The sequence below is a fragment of the Pectinophora gossypiella genome, chromosome 11 (assembly GCF_024362695.1).
Source record: "Pectinophora gossypiella chromosome 11, ilPecGoss1.1, whole genome shotgun sequence".
Lineage (NCBI taxonomy): Eukaryota > Metazoa > Arthropoda > Insecta > Lepidoptera > Gelechiidae > Pectinophora > Pectinophora gossypiella.
This window is the reverse complement of record NC_065414.1, coordinates 1,843,166-1,861,357: the sequence shown is the minus strand read 5'-3', so window position 1 is coordinate 1,861,357 and position 18,192 is coordinate 1,843,166. Positions and strand designations below refer to the sequence as shown.

Here is an 18,192-nt window from a genome sequence, read left to right as displayed (position 1 = left end):
TCTAAAGGCTAGCAATGGCTGATTGTCATAGGATTGAGCATACCTGGCTTTCTTATACCATGGTATTTACCGTATCTTTATATCTAATTCGCAGCTACCTACTAGGATCTGGGATAATCTTATCAGCACAATGTTTTACGGGTATGCAACTTTTGCTCTGCCTTATCTTAAGTCATTAATCCGTTATTTTTATCGTTATGTCACTGTGTATTGACATACAGTCATGAGCAATACTTTAGAATCCCGTCGCACTATCATATTTGACATTTAATGAGAGTTACCGTTTAATTTGTCAAAAAAGTTAATGTGATATAGTTTTAACGTGTATATATACATATTGGTACTCGTGACCGTACACATACACATAACCAGCCTATATCCTCCCTTCAATCAACCAGAGGGGGTATGGAGCATACTCCACCACGCTGCTCCACTGCAGGTTGGTGGAGGTGTTTTGTTTTGGTGGTTGTGAGGTCATTGTATTGAGCAGAAACATTTACTATATGTAAAAAAAAGCTAAATGCACTTAGGTACTTATAATGTATTCAATATGTTATAAATTCAAATCTCGACTCGGGCTGTAAACCACTGAATGCGACTTTAAGAGTTTGAATTCATGTTTGGATCGTAAACAATTGATATCGTAAACAATTGGTTTCCAGGATTTGTACCCGGTATAGATTCGCACTCTATTACATAAAACAGCTGATGACGAATTGATGTAATATACTAGACACCTCTTCGTACCCCTTAGATAAAAAAACCCCTCCGTTCCCCCCCCCACCCACCCTTCGTACTTCCTTCTTTCGTCTTTCTTTTCTTTCATGGATGCTATGTTATATTGTATGTACGTAAAAATGTATCTCTCAGAAACTGTGAAAGGCATACTTACAATACAAGAAATAAAAATAAAATTGCCATTAAAATTTCTAGATTAAGTAAATTAAATTCATTTTTTTTGGGGCTATTTATACGTTTTTACAATAAAATACCTCATAATATTTTAAATTTGTCAGAAAATAAATTTAAAGCTCATGTGAAGCTTACTTTATGTAAAAAAGCTTATAAGATTAATTACTACCTAAATGATAAAAATGTCTGGTATTGAATGTGTTCATCTAGTTATTAAATAACTTGTAATGTATACCCTCATTGGTTTTTAAAAGATGTGTTGCTGTTGCAGTTTCTTGTAATTTCTTCTCCTCAGCCATAACACCTTGCGAAATGACGTAAATTCAAAAATGTTACATTGACCTCAAGTTTATCAATGATAATTACGTTGAATAAATGATTCTGATTTCTATTTCCAATAACTTATGACATTGCTTTCTATGGTTTTATCAGCTCGATCTACTGTGTCAATAGATCATGATCGTCTTCATGGAATTATCGTGCTTGTTCAGCGATCGGCCTCAGTGGGTCACGCGTCATGAGTCACCCGACACCTTATAAACTCACGACTATATCCCAATTTAGTCAGATTGGGGTAGCACGATAAACTGCAAATGTCCAATCAGTTTCTTGCAAAGTAATAAATTAACTGGTCGCACTTAAGACCTCCTGGTTACATGTCGTTTCTGTAATAGACCAACAACACCTACAAAAACGTAAATTTTATAATTATGACAACTAATGGTTCATAATTTCACTACTGTTTATAAATAATTCGCTGGGCTCAGTGACTGAATTTTTGCTCTTTGATTGTACATTCATCGCAAGATGAACTGAATAGTCACAATGTACCTACCATATCCCGTATACCACCTATGTAAAACTGTGAACTGAAATAAATGATTAAATTTTTTCAAAAATGGAACAGGAAATTTTATGGGAACATTAAATTTTCTATTTCAAGTGACTTTAGGGTCTCGCCTCTACCCTCTAGATGCTCTGTCCCGCAATGCTAAAATTCAACCTCATTTTACTTTTCGACTCATTTTCGAATTTAATTTATGAATTAAGTAACAATGAGTACAACATCATCATCATCATCAGCCCATTAACGTCCCCACTGCTGGGGCACGGGCCTTCCCTATGGATGGATAGGGAGATCGGGCCTTAAACCACCACGCGGGCCCAGTGCGGATTGGTGGTTATTAACGACTGCTAATGCAGCCGGGACCAACGGCTTAACGTGCCTTCCGAAGCACAGAGGAGCTCAAGTTGAAAACTTTTTTATTTGTGGTCACCCACCCTATGACCGGCCTTTGCGAAAGTTGCTTAACTTCAACAATCGCAGACCGAGCGCGTTTACCGCTGCGCCACCGAGCTCCTGAACAAAAATGAGTACAACGTTTGAGCGCTTTTATTGATGACGTCCCAGGACATTATTTTCCTACAACCTCCAGAGAAAACTTTCGTTTGAATTGAATTGAGTAAAAAGTATCTCACTTGACTAGGTTCTCAAGTAGCCTATTCTATAAAATCTCGTATATATGTCATACGAAGTGTATAATGCCGTGTTGTAACAGAACGCACCACGATTAGGCCGGGTTTCCACGGACGCGGAGATGGGCGGAGAAGAACGGAGATGTGCGGATTTGACCAATCACAGCGTTCGAGAGAGCGAAAAACGAAGACGCTCTGTCACTCTCTCCCGCACGGTGATTGGTCGATTGCTGCATATCTCCGCTCATCTCCGCACAGCTCCGCGTCAATGGAAACGCAGCCTAATCGTCGCGGATGGAGCTATCTAGTTTATTTTTAATAAACTTTAATGTACATCAATAATGTGTTCAAATATTTGTCCAAAAATCTTAATAATTGAAAGGATCGATAGATGTTGTTTTGGCTATAGAGTGAAATATTTTTTCGACATTTACTTGTTCTTTTCGTCTTTTTCCACACCACAATTAGAATTTTGAGAGACATGCAGGTTTTGTTTCAGTGTGAACGTAGTCTTATGGGTATAAGTGTGTATAAGCTTAGCTTGTGTACATACAGTATTGTTCACAATCTGTCAATCAATGTGTCAGAATAAAATGTGTATGTTTGACGACTACACCTTCTGTAGCGGTAGTGACGAGTTGTCTTGTCACTCAGATATCAGATGATCTGCGAAATATACGACTTTCAATCGAATTGGATCACGACATAGTTTACTTTTGCACAAACAGTAGGTACAGTATAAAACAATTCCTTTTTTTATCTATAGTCATCCAATACAATATGTTGCCTTTGAGTTTGTAAATGATTATTAAAAATTAGCTTACAGTTAAGAAAAAATAATATACTTAGAAAGAGAAGTTAAAAGAATAAAATTATAGCCTAGTATGACGTATGGAAAATGATGGCTTCGTATGACGTATGGAAAATTAAGGCTTCGTATGGCATATGGAAAATGATAACCTCGTACAACGTATGGGAAATGATGGCCTCTTATGACGTATGGAAAATGATAGTCTAGTATGACGTATGGAAAATGATGACCTCGTACTACGTATGGAAAATGATGGCCTCTTATGACGTATAGAAAATGCTAGTCTAGTATGACGTATGGAAAATGATGACCTCGTACTACGTATGGAAAATGATGGCCTCTTATGACGTATGGAAAATGATCGCCTATACTTGTTTTTTATATTCGTTAGTCTAACAGAAAGCTTAGTAAAGCGTGGTAAAATTTTATCTTGCAATAATGAATGCAAATAATAAAAACAATAAAAATATATGCAAGTCTGGGTTGAATGACCGGTATAATGCTGATGTACATCATTTCGTTGATCATCAGTCACTTAGATGTGAAATGTGAGCGGGCATTTGAGACGGTCGGCTCTAGGTATTTTCACTGCGCACGCGCTTCGTGGAAACTGCGAGGCAAATAGTTTGAGATGACAAATAGGCATCATCGATATGTATTGTTATTGATTTGTGAGTTCGATAGTATTAAAATGTTGGTCGTAGCATCGAATCCCAGTCTTCTTCTTCTTATCGTGTGGGTTAAGAGGTAGATTACCAACCTCATCAACTCTGGTGTCATGGTTATTACTGAGCCGCTAAAGGCCCCTGGCTCGGCACTTATAACGACTACATACTTACGTCAGTAAGTAGTAACTGGGACTAATAGATTAACGTGCCTTCCGAAGCACGGATCATCGTACTGTCGGACAATCAAGTGATCAACCTGTAATGTCCTAACGAAACTAGGGAGGTGAAAATCTGAAATCGGTGAAAATAGGGAAGAAAATCTCCCAGCTCAGGGACGCGAGAAGAGACTCACACGAAAGAAGAAGTATTATGTTGTAAATAGTAAGTAGTATTTTAACTTGTGGTCTCAGCAAAGAAACTATTTTGATTTTTGATTTTGATTTGCGGTCTTTCCCAGCCCAACACCCGTCAGAGGCGTGAGTTAATATTACCTATTACGAATTGAATATATTATGACGTGTGTCTTTTTATTTTTCTTTTATCTTGCACCGGCAGTTAGCATACAAATAGTCCGAGTTGAGACCATTCTGTGCGCGTGGGCCGAGATTTATCGGAGCATGTATCGAGTAATTCCCCATTGTTCGACGATACAAATCTGGCTTATTATTCAGGTTACAAATTATACACTTTTCTAGCGTAGGCTGGGAGAAAGGTATTTAGTTGGTTTCTAGAGTATAAGGCCTGCAGATAACGCGTGTCGACTGCGAATAGTTCATAATCATTCATTCGGTATACGTACTTAGATCCTTCGCATGTTGCTTACCGGGCGAGAGTCAGCGCTCCCCATTTATCCAGCAAAAGTTTTTTTTTTTAAATTTACAATAAGTCACGTCGAAAAAAGTAATTTGGAAAATGATTATAATTAGCCCAAGACGCTATACTTAAATAAAAATAGAAAAAACAAACTATTTTTATGCAGTTAAAGGTTACCAGCACATGGATATCTATCAGTCCCTTGTTACATGCTCCCTGCATAAGAACCTATAGGTACAATTTGTTTATTTTAGGTAGAGTTTTTAGAGTCGGATAATTTATTTTGTTAAAACGTTATAATTATCAATCAATGTAAGTGACAATGTATAGTAAAAACCAATAAATATATGAACATCTTGTCGCGGTTTCCTTGCTACGGGTACAGCTTGACGACGCGGTCTCTACTTCCTAGATAACTTCTATATCTCCGAAGTGACGAACATCAAACTTGTTACTAGACTCGTTCTAAAATTTTATTGTGGTAAAAACCATGGTATAAGAAGACCAGGTATGCTCAATCCTATGAGAAGCCGCCATTGCTAGCCCATTGATGACGTAAGTGTTACCATTCAATTAGTATCTCTAACATTCCAAGGACGTAAATTTTATTATTGAAAATTAAGTAAATAACTGAGTAAGTATTGTATTTAATTACTATTACTTGTCACATATATAAAAAAATATTTAAACTGTACGTAAATCTTTAACTAAAAGTACAAAATTTCCTTGCGAAGTAAATTAAAAACGTTAGGACGTGGGTAATTTTTATTTTACGAAATGGCAACACAGGGTCGTATGACGTCAGCTGGGCTAACCTTGAAATGCTAGCTGTCAGTTTTGAGCATACCCGGTCTTCTTATACCGTGGTAAAAACCATGTATGGTACAGTTTTAATGGTTAAGTTGTAAATTTTAGATTAGCAATGGTCAAGAGATTTCTCTGCTCGCTATAAATAACTTGTATTTATTCAACTCACCCGTATAATTAAATTCATTTGGTTTTATAGTTGCTAATGGTAGCTATTCAATCAAAGTAATTTACAACACCGTTGAAATAGGATCAATATCTAGTAGGTTTGTCTACCGGTTCTGTGAGAAGTAAACAAAATCTCGATTCTTAGGTTTTTTTTTTTCATTTTTGCCTAAATAAGTCCGGCCAAGTACTTAATGTCATTTACGGTAAATCTACAATAACTGACTTAATATCAAGTGGAATTTCCCATCGCAAAAGTATAATAATTCAAAATAATAAATAAAAAAAACTAAAAAAATCATGAATTTTTCGCGGACAAATTCCACTTGATATTAACTCAGAATCATGGTCTGAATCATCCCCTTCAATATTCGTTGCGATGTCACTAACACCCTTTAAATGTCGTGGCCAGATCTTAGAATTGATCATTTCATGATGCGTTCGACCATTTCATGAAATGGTCATATTTCATGATGTAGTTTGGCCATATATTGATATGGCCAAACTACAAAAGTTTAACGATATGAGCAACTAATTGCGGAAAATTAGTAACATTGTACAATTTTCCAATCGATTAGGAAAATAATTTTGAAGTTAAGGAATTAATCGACTAGGCGAATTTTTATTACACCGCATAGCATGGACACCGTCTACATTAACGTTGATTGAAATATCATTAAACGTTTGAAAGATATGGTCCACTTAAGTTGGCTATTTCATGAAATATGACCATTTCATGAAATGGTCGAACACATTATGAAATGATCAATGTTAAGATCTCGCCACGACATATACACGTGCAAATAACACCATCCACCACCATTGGTGGAAAGCTCTCAGTGCGTCTACGCATGCTTTCTAATGTCATGAAACTAATGACACCCACTGATTTCATCTTAACGGATACATTTTATAGCGATATCATATAAACACCGCAATTTCCTTCAACTATTATAAAATTTTATTGTCTGCAAACGTCTATAATAACTCGGTCAATTTGATTACTAGGTTAAGTCAACTGTGACCTTAATAGGCAGGATATTGTACTATTATAAATATTATACTTTCTAGAAATAATTTGTTTTTATAGCACTCAAAATAAAACAGTCTATATACTTCTCACTGCTGGGCACAGGCCTCCCATCAATCAACCGGAGGGGTATGGAGCATACTCTACCACGCTGCTCCAATGCGGGTTCGTCGAGGTGATTTTATAGCTAATAGCCGGGACCAACGGCTTAACGTGCTCTCCGGAACACTGAATTATCTTACTTTTTTAGACAGTCAGGTGCTTCAAGCCTGCATTATTCTTACCAAACAAAGGAGAGTCACAAACAGATTTCAACAATGTCCCCATCGGGAATCGAACCTGGACCTCCAGATCTAACTACTAGACCACGAAGGCTGTGTATGGTGTGTGAAAAATACAGTACTTAAACAAAAAATATAATCTGCGCAAAAAAACCGCAAGCAGAATGTCCAATAACTTATTGGCAATAAGACTTGTGACAAAATAAGTCAGCTGCGAAACAAACCAGTTGTACTCTTCCTGAAACTTGCGCAAAGGCCGTTTGCATGTCACACTTTTTTTATTTAGTGTCAAAATGCACTGGTCACGTCATCTACGACACGTCCCCCACGTGCGCGAAATGTCTTGACAAATCGCTCGAAGGTCGCCTTAGTGTCTAGTGATGTTACCTACAAGTTTTTTTTTCTTTTTACAAGGAAATTATACTTAATGACAGAGCGATATTATGCGTAAACTGAACTGTTTTTTTTTTCAATGATACTTCATTCAACATGTCAAATATACTCAGTGGCAAGCAGGTACATTTTCCTGGCCAATTATATTAGCGGTACGCTGTGATGGCCGTCTTGGCGTTTGTCCCGCTCATCAAGTTTCGTATTAATTAATAACTACGTTAAAGGAGCTAAAAGCTGTACTTTATAGTCTCTCAAGTTTCGTATTATTATACACACATACATAAACTCACGCATATTTCCCACCGGGGTAAGCAGAGACTATAGAATTCCATTTGCTTCGATCCTGACACACTCATATCTTATACATATCTCACATCTCATATCTTAATGTTCGTATTATTATATATTATTTATTTCATTCCGTCTGAAGAAAATCGATTCAAAAAAAATATGTACACTCACACGTTTAACTAGAAAACATTAAAATGATTATGACTAAAGTAAGACCTACAGGGGGTGAGGTCAGCGCCCATTAGGAATAGGTGCGGGGCGGAGACTTACTGTTCTATACAGAACATTATTCTTTATTATTATGTATGTGTAATTCATCATCATTAATTTAAGAGCCACGCTCTTGTCGGTGTAGCATTCTCCATTCTTGTCTACCAAAGGCCAATTCTTTCACTTCCTTATAAGACACAACTTGATGTGTAATTACTCCCCTAAAATCACTGACCTAATACCTAACACACAATTTGCCAATCTCAACAATCTAAACCTATTATCTTTCAATGTTTTATTAATTAAGAACACATGTTTTAACATGTCGCGATCACATTAGCATCAGCTTAAAAAGGTAATACGCCACAGCTTTTATCGCGCGAGTCGATCTCATGTTAATTTCGCGATAACATTTACGAAACTGGTATTTTATCGATAGCACTTTGGACAGCACTATCCGCGTTCCATTCACAACGTAGTGCTAAAAGTTCACAACTGGTTGAATGCATTCACCGTGCCCACACTAATTTACATTCATAACTTCATGTACGGACTGACTTTAAAAACAGCTGAGTAATTGAACAGGCGATAGTTGTAGCGTAACGTTACCTAGACAACTAGCACTTGTAATTTTTGAGTAGGTACGTAGATAAATAAAAAGAGAAAAAGAAAAGAGAGGAACGGGAAGACCAAGAAGAGCTTACATGGAACAAATTAAAGAGAAGGCGAACGTCGTGTCTTATAAGGAGGTGAAGGAATTGGTCTTTGATAGACAAAAATGGAGAATGCTACACCGACAAGAGCGTGGCTCTTAAATTAGTGATGATGATGTGAAGTAGATAAATATGTCCCATTTTTTCTTATTTCTAATTAATAATTAAGTAGTATTCTTTATTATTAAAAACTTATCTTATATGTTAGTTATGTCGCGCCACCTATGACGTAGGTCTAACAGAAAGCTCGGTAAGGCGTGGGTAATCAGTTCATCTTGCGATGAATGTACCTCTGACTACCCCAATTGGGATATAGCCGTGAGCTTTTGTTGTTGGTTATGAATAATATTAATAATTAAGTACCTACCTACATAAGTCACGGAAGTATATTACATGGAACTCACAAGTCTTCAAGAGAGAACCCCCACAGGTTTAGGCACGAATTTCAGATGAATGAATTTTACTTTAATGTATACAGGGTGTTAGTGACATCGTAACGAATACTAAAGGGGATGATTCATAAAATGATTCTGAGTTAATATTAAGTGGAATTTTCCGTCGCAAAATTCACGATTTTTTTTAGTTTTTTTAAAAATTTTTTCAATTTTATACTTTTGCGATGGAAAATTCCACTTGATATTAACTCAGAATAATCAGCTGAATCATCCCACTCAGTATTCGTTACGATGACACTTACACCCCATACAAGTACATACGGTAGCCATACAAGTAGGTATGGGTGTTAGTTACACCGTAACGAATACTGAAGGGGATGATTCAGACTATAATTCTGAGTTGATATCAAGTGGAATTTCCTGTCGGAAAATTCATGAAAATTTTAGTGTTTTTTTTAATTATTTTCCGTTCCATACTTTTGCGATCGAAAATTCCACTTGATATTAACTCTAAATCACGGCCTGAATCATCTCACTCAGTATTCGTTACGATGTCACTAACACCCTGTATAAGTATGTGTATGAGAATAACAAAACAAACTTTCAAATTTTCAGGTTAGGTAAACGGGCCCATAAAAACTGGATAACGCTAGGGAGGAGATAAAATGATGATGTATGTATCAGAAGAAGTATTTTAGTATTAAAAAAAAAATCGTCTTCGTACTTCATACTAACGGTAGAAGCACATTACAAGAGGTAGGAATTATAGACGAATATCTAGTATTACCGTTTATTACCATTATGCCGGCACTTAGTACTAACAACCGTTTACCTATAAACATTTAGTGCTATTTACGTATGTTCTTAACGAGGGGTTTTCTGTTAAATACATACTGCATATTAAATTATGTGTCAAGGAGCTGGGGGGGTTAAGAAGGCCACATTGAAGCAAATCTTCTAAAAAGCAATATTGCTATTTGACACAAATCGAGGATTCAATAAAGACGCTTGTATCTCTGTAAGCCCACGATATATCGACATACAATTCAAAATAAACGGACACCACATATCTGGTCCACAATTTATAGTCATGTGTTAAGATAAAGGTTTTTATGCATACGCTGTAATTTATGTAGAGTTCGTAGGATTAGGCTGAACACTAAAAAAGCTTACACATTGCTTAAATTCACTTTGTTTATCCCTTCCAATAACACATTAAGTATAAAATATTAAATCCTTTTACTCCTTTTTTGGCTTAACAAAACCAACCAACCAACCAACCAACTAAACCAACTCAACCAACCAACCAACTCACCAACCAACTCATAAATAAACACGAGACATAGACATAGTAAATGACAGCTTGTTTGTATTTCATAAATGTTAGTGATATTTAGTTTATTTTAGTTTCAGTTTTATCTGGGCAATATGTTCTGTCTGGGAACAGATCTAAAAAGACAAAATCTTGCGCGTGGGCAGCTCGAAGGACCTATAAATCTTACAGCGGTTGTCGAGGAAATCACAAAACGAACTGCACACCTACTTGCATTATACTAAGGGAACTCACTGGGAATTCGCAGCAGTGGAATGACTTCTGGGTGAGTATGGTTCTAGTTAAACTTAAAAGTTATTTTTTCTATAAAACCAAAAAAATATTTATAATTCATTTTAATCATTAAGCGTATTGTCAATGAGTAAGTAATGGTTTCGAATGTATTGGGGACATATCTCAAAAATCACTTTGTGAACCCAGTAGGACCTCGGTGGCGCAGCGGTAAACGCGCTCGGTCTGCGATTGTCGAAGTTAAGCAACTTTCGCAGAGGCCGGTCATAGGATGGGTGACCACAAAAAAAAGTTTTCATATCGAGCTCCTCCGTGCTTCGGAAGGCACGTTAAGCCGTTGGTCCCGGCTGCATTAGCAGTCGTTAATAACCACCAATCCACACTGGGCCCGCGTGGTGGTTTAATGCTCGATCTCCCTATCCATCCATAGGGAAGGCCCGTGCCCCAGCAGTGGTGACGTTAATGGGCTGGCGATGATGATGATGATGATGATGAACCCAGTAGGGCTAACATGCGCAACATGATAAAATTTTGTCATAGTTTATCGATTCTGTCGGTATAATTCTCGTTTTGTCGATTTGTGCTAATACGAGTATGTGAACCCAAATAAATTTTGTCGTTCTGTCAAAATACGAACAAAATCACGTGACGCGCATGTTAGGGAAAAAAAACTTATCGATTTCAACAACGTAAAGCCGTTGGTCTCGGTTGGTGATGTAAGTACGTAGTTGTTATATGAGTCAGGGGCCTTTAGCGGCTCAATAATAACCCTGACACCAGGGTTGATAAGGTTGGTAATATCCGACACGTTAAGAATTTTTGGGGTTTTGGGGTTATGTATACGTTTTTACAATAAAATACCAGATAATATTTTAAATTTGTCAGAGAATAAATTTAGAGCTCACATGAAGCTTACTTTTTGTAAAAAAGCTTATTATAAGATTAATGATTACCTAAATGATAAAAATGGCTGGTATTGAATGTGTTCCTCTAGTTATTAAATAACTTGTAATGTACCCTCATTGATTTAAAAGATGTGTTGCAGTTTCTTGTCATTTCTTCTCCTCAGCCATAACACCTTGCGAAATGACGTAAATTCAAAATGTTACATTGACCTTCAACAAGTTTATCCATGATAATTACGTTGAATAAATGATTCTGATTCTGATAAAAATGGCTGGTATTGAATGTGTTCCTCTAGTTATTAAATAACTTGTAATGTACCCTCATTGATTTAAAAGATGTGTTGCTGTTGCAGTTTCTTGTGATTTCTTCTCCTCAGCCATAACATCTTGCGAAATGACGTAAATTCAAAAATGTTATATTGACCTTCAACAAGTTTATCCATGATAATTACGTTGAATAAATGATTCTGATTTCTGAATGAGTAAACAAACAATAGTAGCCCTATTCCGTATATATCGGTCTAGTCATAGTGGAGGGTTCGTGGGTGGGTCTATATTTACAATCGCACACTTTCTACGCATGTAACGAGATGTCAGATACGATTAATTTGTGACTGCCTCTCTGTGGAGACATGGTCCGTCATTTACATAAAACAACGCCCTCCGTGGTCCAGTGGTTGAGAGTTAGGCTCACGATCCGGAGGCCCCGGGTTCGATTCCCGGTGGGGACATATCACAAAAATTACTTTGTGGTCCCTAGTTTGGTTAGGACGTTACAGGCTGATCACCTGATTGTCCGAAAGTAAGATGACCCGTGCTTCGGAAGGTACGTTTAGCCGTTGGTCCCGGTTAATACTTACTGATGGAAGTATGTCTGACATGATTGAGTCATGTCTGACACCAAGGTTGATGAGGTTGGTACTCCACCTCACAACCCACAAGATAAGAAGAAGATTAAATTTATATAAAGCTATATAAACTATAGTGAATAATCATTGGCTTCAGACGTGTTTTTTTTTTGTGTATAGTCCAATATGATGAAATTCTATCTCCTTCGAACTTCTCTTACTTCTTCCACAAAAGAAATAGAAGAAGAATTCCATAGTCTCTGTTTATGGTGATGATAACCGGCATTAACAACATGTAACATATGCGATCAGAAAACTAAAAAAAATACTTTTATAATGGTCAGGTGTGAAACTATATTAAAAGCTTATCTTAATAATGTTTATTCATGTCTATGACGAGCCGTCGTATGTAGGAATCTCCTGTTACGATTTTCGTCACGATGACTCAATGATCAATTTAAATATATAATTATTTAAATAAATTAAATTATCTAAAATTTATACAAAATCCGTATATATTTTACATTCTTTAATATCATTAGAGTTCTATCAAAATGTCTTCCGACACCGAATTACCGAAACCTTTATCTAAACTAACGATTAGTATTGACTTTATTATTTATTTTATGTAATATTTTTTAATTAGACATCGTTAAGTTTTATTTGCCGTAAAAATGTGGTCTTTGCGTAGCATTTGCGGTGTTAAGTTGAGTGATAGAGTGAGAAACAGTGTGATAAGACAGAGATGTGGTGTGGAAGACGATATAGTGACTAAGATTGAGAAGGAAATGAAGGGAATGATGGAAGTGAAGGGAATGTTAGGTTGGTTTGGACACGTAGAGCGGATGAAGGATAATAGAATTGCGAAAGCGGTATATAAAGCGAAAGTTGATGGTAGGGCTGACAGAGGAAGACCTAGAAGGACTTACATTGGCCAAATTGGAGATTTCCTTAGAAATGGTTTAGTACGATCTAATCTGAACCGGCGTGCGTGTATGAAGCGATTGATGAATGCGGAGGAAGCAAGAGAAGTGTGTCATGATCGAAGCAAATGGAATTCTATAGTCTCTGCACTCTCTGCTTACCCCGGTGGGAAATAGGTTTGAGTTCATGTATGTATGTAAGTAAGTTTTATTTATGTTACACGTTTGGATTATAGTTTAGTATGTTTTATCAAGAAAGGTTATGTTCACAATAAATATATTACTTACTTACTTACTTACAAATATTAATGACTAGCTTTCCTTTCTTAGTACACCTCTACGGTACCTAAGCTACGTCGCTTCCAAATTTCAAATGCCTACGTTTAGCCGTTTAGGCTGTGCGTTGATATGTCAGCCAGTCAGTCAGCCAGTTTCTCCTTTTATATATTTAGATTTCTGGATTCCGCATTTCAATTTAAAGTTGATTAGTTGTTGAATACGCCATAGCCAGTTCGGAGACTTACCTCCATCCAACTATCACTATTCAGCTGGATATAACCATTAGTGTAGTGACGTCATCGGGACTAATTCGGGCCACCTACGTCATCAACCCAGTAAGGACATAATGTAACGGACTAATACGGTATACCAATGCTGCCATCAGCTTAACAATAAATCCGTTATAGTTCTGTCCGAGAACGTGTGACTTACATTGTAGTGTCATGGGTTTGAATCCCGATTTGGGCCCTAAGTTTGGATTATAGATAATTGTTATCACGTAGTTTCGGAATAGACTCGCTCCCAATTACATGGGTCTTAAACATGAGCTGATGAGGAATCAGAATCATTTATTCAACGTAATTAAGAGTATCATAGATAAACTTGTTGAAGGTCAATTTAACATTTTTGGATCTACGTTATTTCGCAAGGCTGAGGAGAAGAAATGACAAGAAACAGCAACAGTAACACATCTGTTAAATCAGTGTAGGTAGGTATACATTACAAGTTATTTAATAACTAGAGGAACAAAGGGGTTTGTGTATATTACTTTACACCTCTGCCTACCTCTGCGAGGACACAAGCTTGATGCTATGGTGTAAGTTATTAAGACTAAACTTAAGTAAAATTCAAATATTCCCACTGTGAAGAGAAGAGCTCGGGCATTCAGCCATAAATAAATGAGGTATTTCAGGTATGTCTAGTAAATGTAAATGGCTAGTAAACACCTACTTTACGATCGTTCAGTCATCATGAGCAATATAATGTACCCACTTTAGGACTCTGTCGCACTAACCTATTTGACATTTAGTGAAACAGTTAATGTGATATGGTACCAAAGTGTATACATATTAATGCTCGTGACCGTACGTAAACGGGAATTCCGAGAAATACTTGTCCAGTCCACACATTTTGTTTCGTAAAATGTAGTATGTATCTAACCTTACTAGATGACATGTTCCTTCTATAAATTAGTATTCTGGCTGATACACATTGGAGTGAGTGAGTGCCCTCTACACCGGTTCCCAGGTGACATAGCCGAGCTGCATTGTGTGACGGATGCGGCAGAGACTTGGTTGAGGGAGCTTAAACTAGATATACGAGTATGATCCACGCAGGATATTTTATGCCATACGCAATATATATACATTTTGAATTATCTTTGGCTTCGCTCCTCAATCCAATTTTATACTCTGCGCTGCCGTAGCTTTTGAGAAGTCTCAGATTACGACAATATCCCCATCGGGAGTCCAACCTGTACCTCCAAATCCTGAGCCCAACGCTCAAGCCACTAGACCATAGAGGATGTTATATTACAGTTTTAGTAAACTGCAAGTCCAGCGGCGAAAGAAACAAAAGAATTTCGCGAAAGAAGTGAAGTATGAGCAATGGAACATCAGGCTATCAGCTGATGATGATCATGCGATCCAGCCGATTTCGGCTCCGGCGACTGCTTCAACTCCGAAGTTCATGTGCTCGCATGTGGCTTATACAGCCAATCTTGTTGGGAAAGATGCTAGCACATTGCGGGCATGTGAGCACACCATTTAAATAGGTGTAATTGAATGCTGCAGGTGGTCGGGCTTTTAATTCCTCGTGCTTGCCATCAAGATCGGCCGTTGATTTTCAAGATCACGAACTTTATAGTGAACAAAGGTCTCCATTCCGGACGTCTACATCATTATCGTCTCCCTAGCATTGTCCTGTTTTTCACAGTATCCGCTTACCTACCCTGAAGATTTGATAGAACCAGTTTTTTACAGAAGCGACTGCATATCTGACCTTCCAGCCCGCGAAGGGAATACCAGCCCAACACAGGTTAGGTCACATACCTCTGAAAATGCATTTCTCGGGAATGTGGGTTTCACGATGTCTTCCATCACCGCTGAGCACGAATCACTGAACGAACGAATGAACACGTCATAATCAATTATGATCCAAACATGAATTCGAAAACAAATTCGACATGCATTGGTTTAGGCCTGTGCTAGGATTTGAACCTGCGGTCTCAAAGTGAGAGGCTAGCGTTTTACCAGTTGGGCTACCGCGGCTCGTCGCCTCCATTCCGAACGTATCAGCTGTTATTTGTCACTTCGAACAGCGAGCAAGCTATTGTCAATAAAACAGGGTAAGTGGCACAGTGATACGTGTGTATACAGGTAGTGAAGCCAGTATAGTAGGAGCATTGATAATTGACACGTATATAGGGGAAGTAAGGCCAGCCACGCACTACGAGTTTTTCGCCGCGCGGCAGAAAAAAGCAGCGGCATAATGTCGCACTGTAATTCTGTACCAAACAGTTTTATATTGTATTGCGCGCACTTGGCGGCAGATCCACCGCAGCGGCGCAGTATACCCCAATAAAAAAATATCTTATATCTTATCTTATATTTTTACCCTTTCGGTACGAAACCCCAACAACGAATTCTTGCAACTTACAACACTTTACATCCGTATTTAACAACATTTCTGACCCTAGCATTAATGAAGTTATTATCACATTTAAAATACTAATTAGACAATAACTAAAATCGTTAGTCGTTACGCTCTGTTTAAAGTGTAATAGGCGAAGCCTTGACGATAAAAAATAATAGGAATGTATGTTCATTCGTGTTTTAGTATAAAAGCAAAATTAAATAGCTAAGTGAAGTATTCAATTCATCACTGTTGAAGCAACAACTAAGTAATATAAACAACTAAAATGTTAGCTAAGGTAATTATAACATTTTTTATTTTTATTTTACCTAAATAAACTTTTTTATTATTATTATTATGTATGTCATTTCCATATCTCGGGCCTATGAAGGCCCGGCCTTTTGGAAGGCGTGCGTGGGGCCGAAGCCAACACGTAGAGGCCCCTTAAGACAGTTTAATCTAAATGTGCGGTGTGACACCAACCGGCGATTATCCCTGTATGCACTATGGCAGTGCACCCAAAGACAATCCCCGGTTCGTGTAGGACTATTGCAGATTATAATTATTATTAAATAGAATAGGCTCGCCCCTACGGGCCTTAAAACATTAGCTGGCGAGGAGTAGCTGTATTGTACGTATATAATACTATATACCTCTACGTACCCCTTCGGGTTTACAGGCGTGATGCTGTATCATGTTGTTACTTGTTAATTATTTTGATGGCTCATAATAATTGTATTTCTAATATCACTAGAAGAAAACTGGCGGCAACACTCCATCATGATGAAGATACATAATTTCTTACTCGGGTTTTTACAATATTCTTGGATAAATAACTGAACGCCTTATACGTTTTTTTGGTCTACTATATTATATATTAATATCTTATGTGATTCCTCATTGTCTCTTTCCAGATCTTTGTCGTCGCTTGCCTTCTTGGCATGGCTTGCGCAGGCGCCATTTACAACACCGGTCTCGCTGGCTATGGCGGTTACGGAGCCGGCTATGGTGGACACGGAGCCGGTTATGGCGCTTATGGCGGCTATGGCAGCCTTGCTAGCTACGGCGGATATGCCGGCTACGGAGGCTACGCACCTGCCACGGCTACGTCGCACGTTTCAGTGAAACAAATTATCGCCCCCTCCTACGCCGCTGGCGCCTACAATGGCTACTCGGGCTATGGCGGATACGGAGCCGGCTATGGCGGATACGGCAGCAGTTATTACGGAAACGGTTGGTAAATCACGTCGTATTTTTCAAATCTTGAGACTATGTACCAAAAATTACTGTATAATATACAAATTTTCTCCATTTTGTGTTCCTAAATTATTATTTTTTACCTACGCTGTTTATTTATAAATAAATTTATTTTTGGAACGATTATTTCTTTGTTTATATTGTTGTAGTATATTTTTTTTTTATATTCTGCTAATCATTTTCACAAAGATTTCTTATACAAGATATACCTACATCCTCAAGCAAGCCGCTCCGCGAAGCCTGCGAACGCCCCAAAAGGTTTCTGAGCTTCTGGAAGGAGCTAGGTTGGCTAGTACAGCCAAGATTTATTATACGCACAATGAGCCATCCGTGTGTATACATGCGGAAAACGGAGCCCACTACCATACCATAAGATATACCTAAATATGTGTGTATTTCATACGTACGTATTTCATAAGTACGTAATTCCCCTAGTTGACATACTAACAGTATATCTTTGACACCGGTAGCCTCGCCTCTGTTTACCCTAGTAATACTATTAGCTCTGCGTTATTTACTACTAGAGAAAGTTGTCAATGAATGTAAGTAGTTGTATGAACACATACTTATACATATATGGCATACAGGGTGTGAGTGACATCGTAACGAGGGATTCAAAATTCAAAAATATTTATTTTTCAAAATTGGCTAACAAAGTTAGCACTTTTTGAACGTCAAAAATTTAATTACATATTATGTAACTAGCTGTAAAACTACTACCAGATCGGAATCTGTAACGCTGAGGGAAAGACGTGGCCAGAAAACCTCCCAGCACAGGGTCCTACTGTCTCATGTTTCCTTTCTTTTTTTAAAAAAA

The 18,192-nt window shown here is 37.6% G+C and overlaps 2 protein-coding genes across 2 annotated transcripts in view; one reads left to right on the top strand and one right to left on the bottom strand.

Moving 5' to 3' along the window:
- Positions 1-18,192, bottom strand: part of LOC126370655 (A disintegrin and metalloproteinase with thrombospondin motifs 7-like) — a 183,401-nt gene that overhangs the window by 131,747 nt on the left and 33,462 nt on the right. The window lies entirely within an intron of this gene.
- On the top strand, positions 16,348-17,501 carry LOC126370760 (neuropeptide-like protein 31). Its single transcript, XM_050015797.1, has 2 exons — positions 16,348-16,416; positions 17,033-17,501. The coding sequence occupies exons 1-2, from the start codon at positions 16,405-16,407 to the stop codon at positions 17,357-17,359; spliced, it is 339 nt and encodes a 112-aa protein (XP_049871754.1). The 5' UTR covers positions 16,348-16,404; the 3' UTR covers positions 17,360-17,501.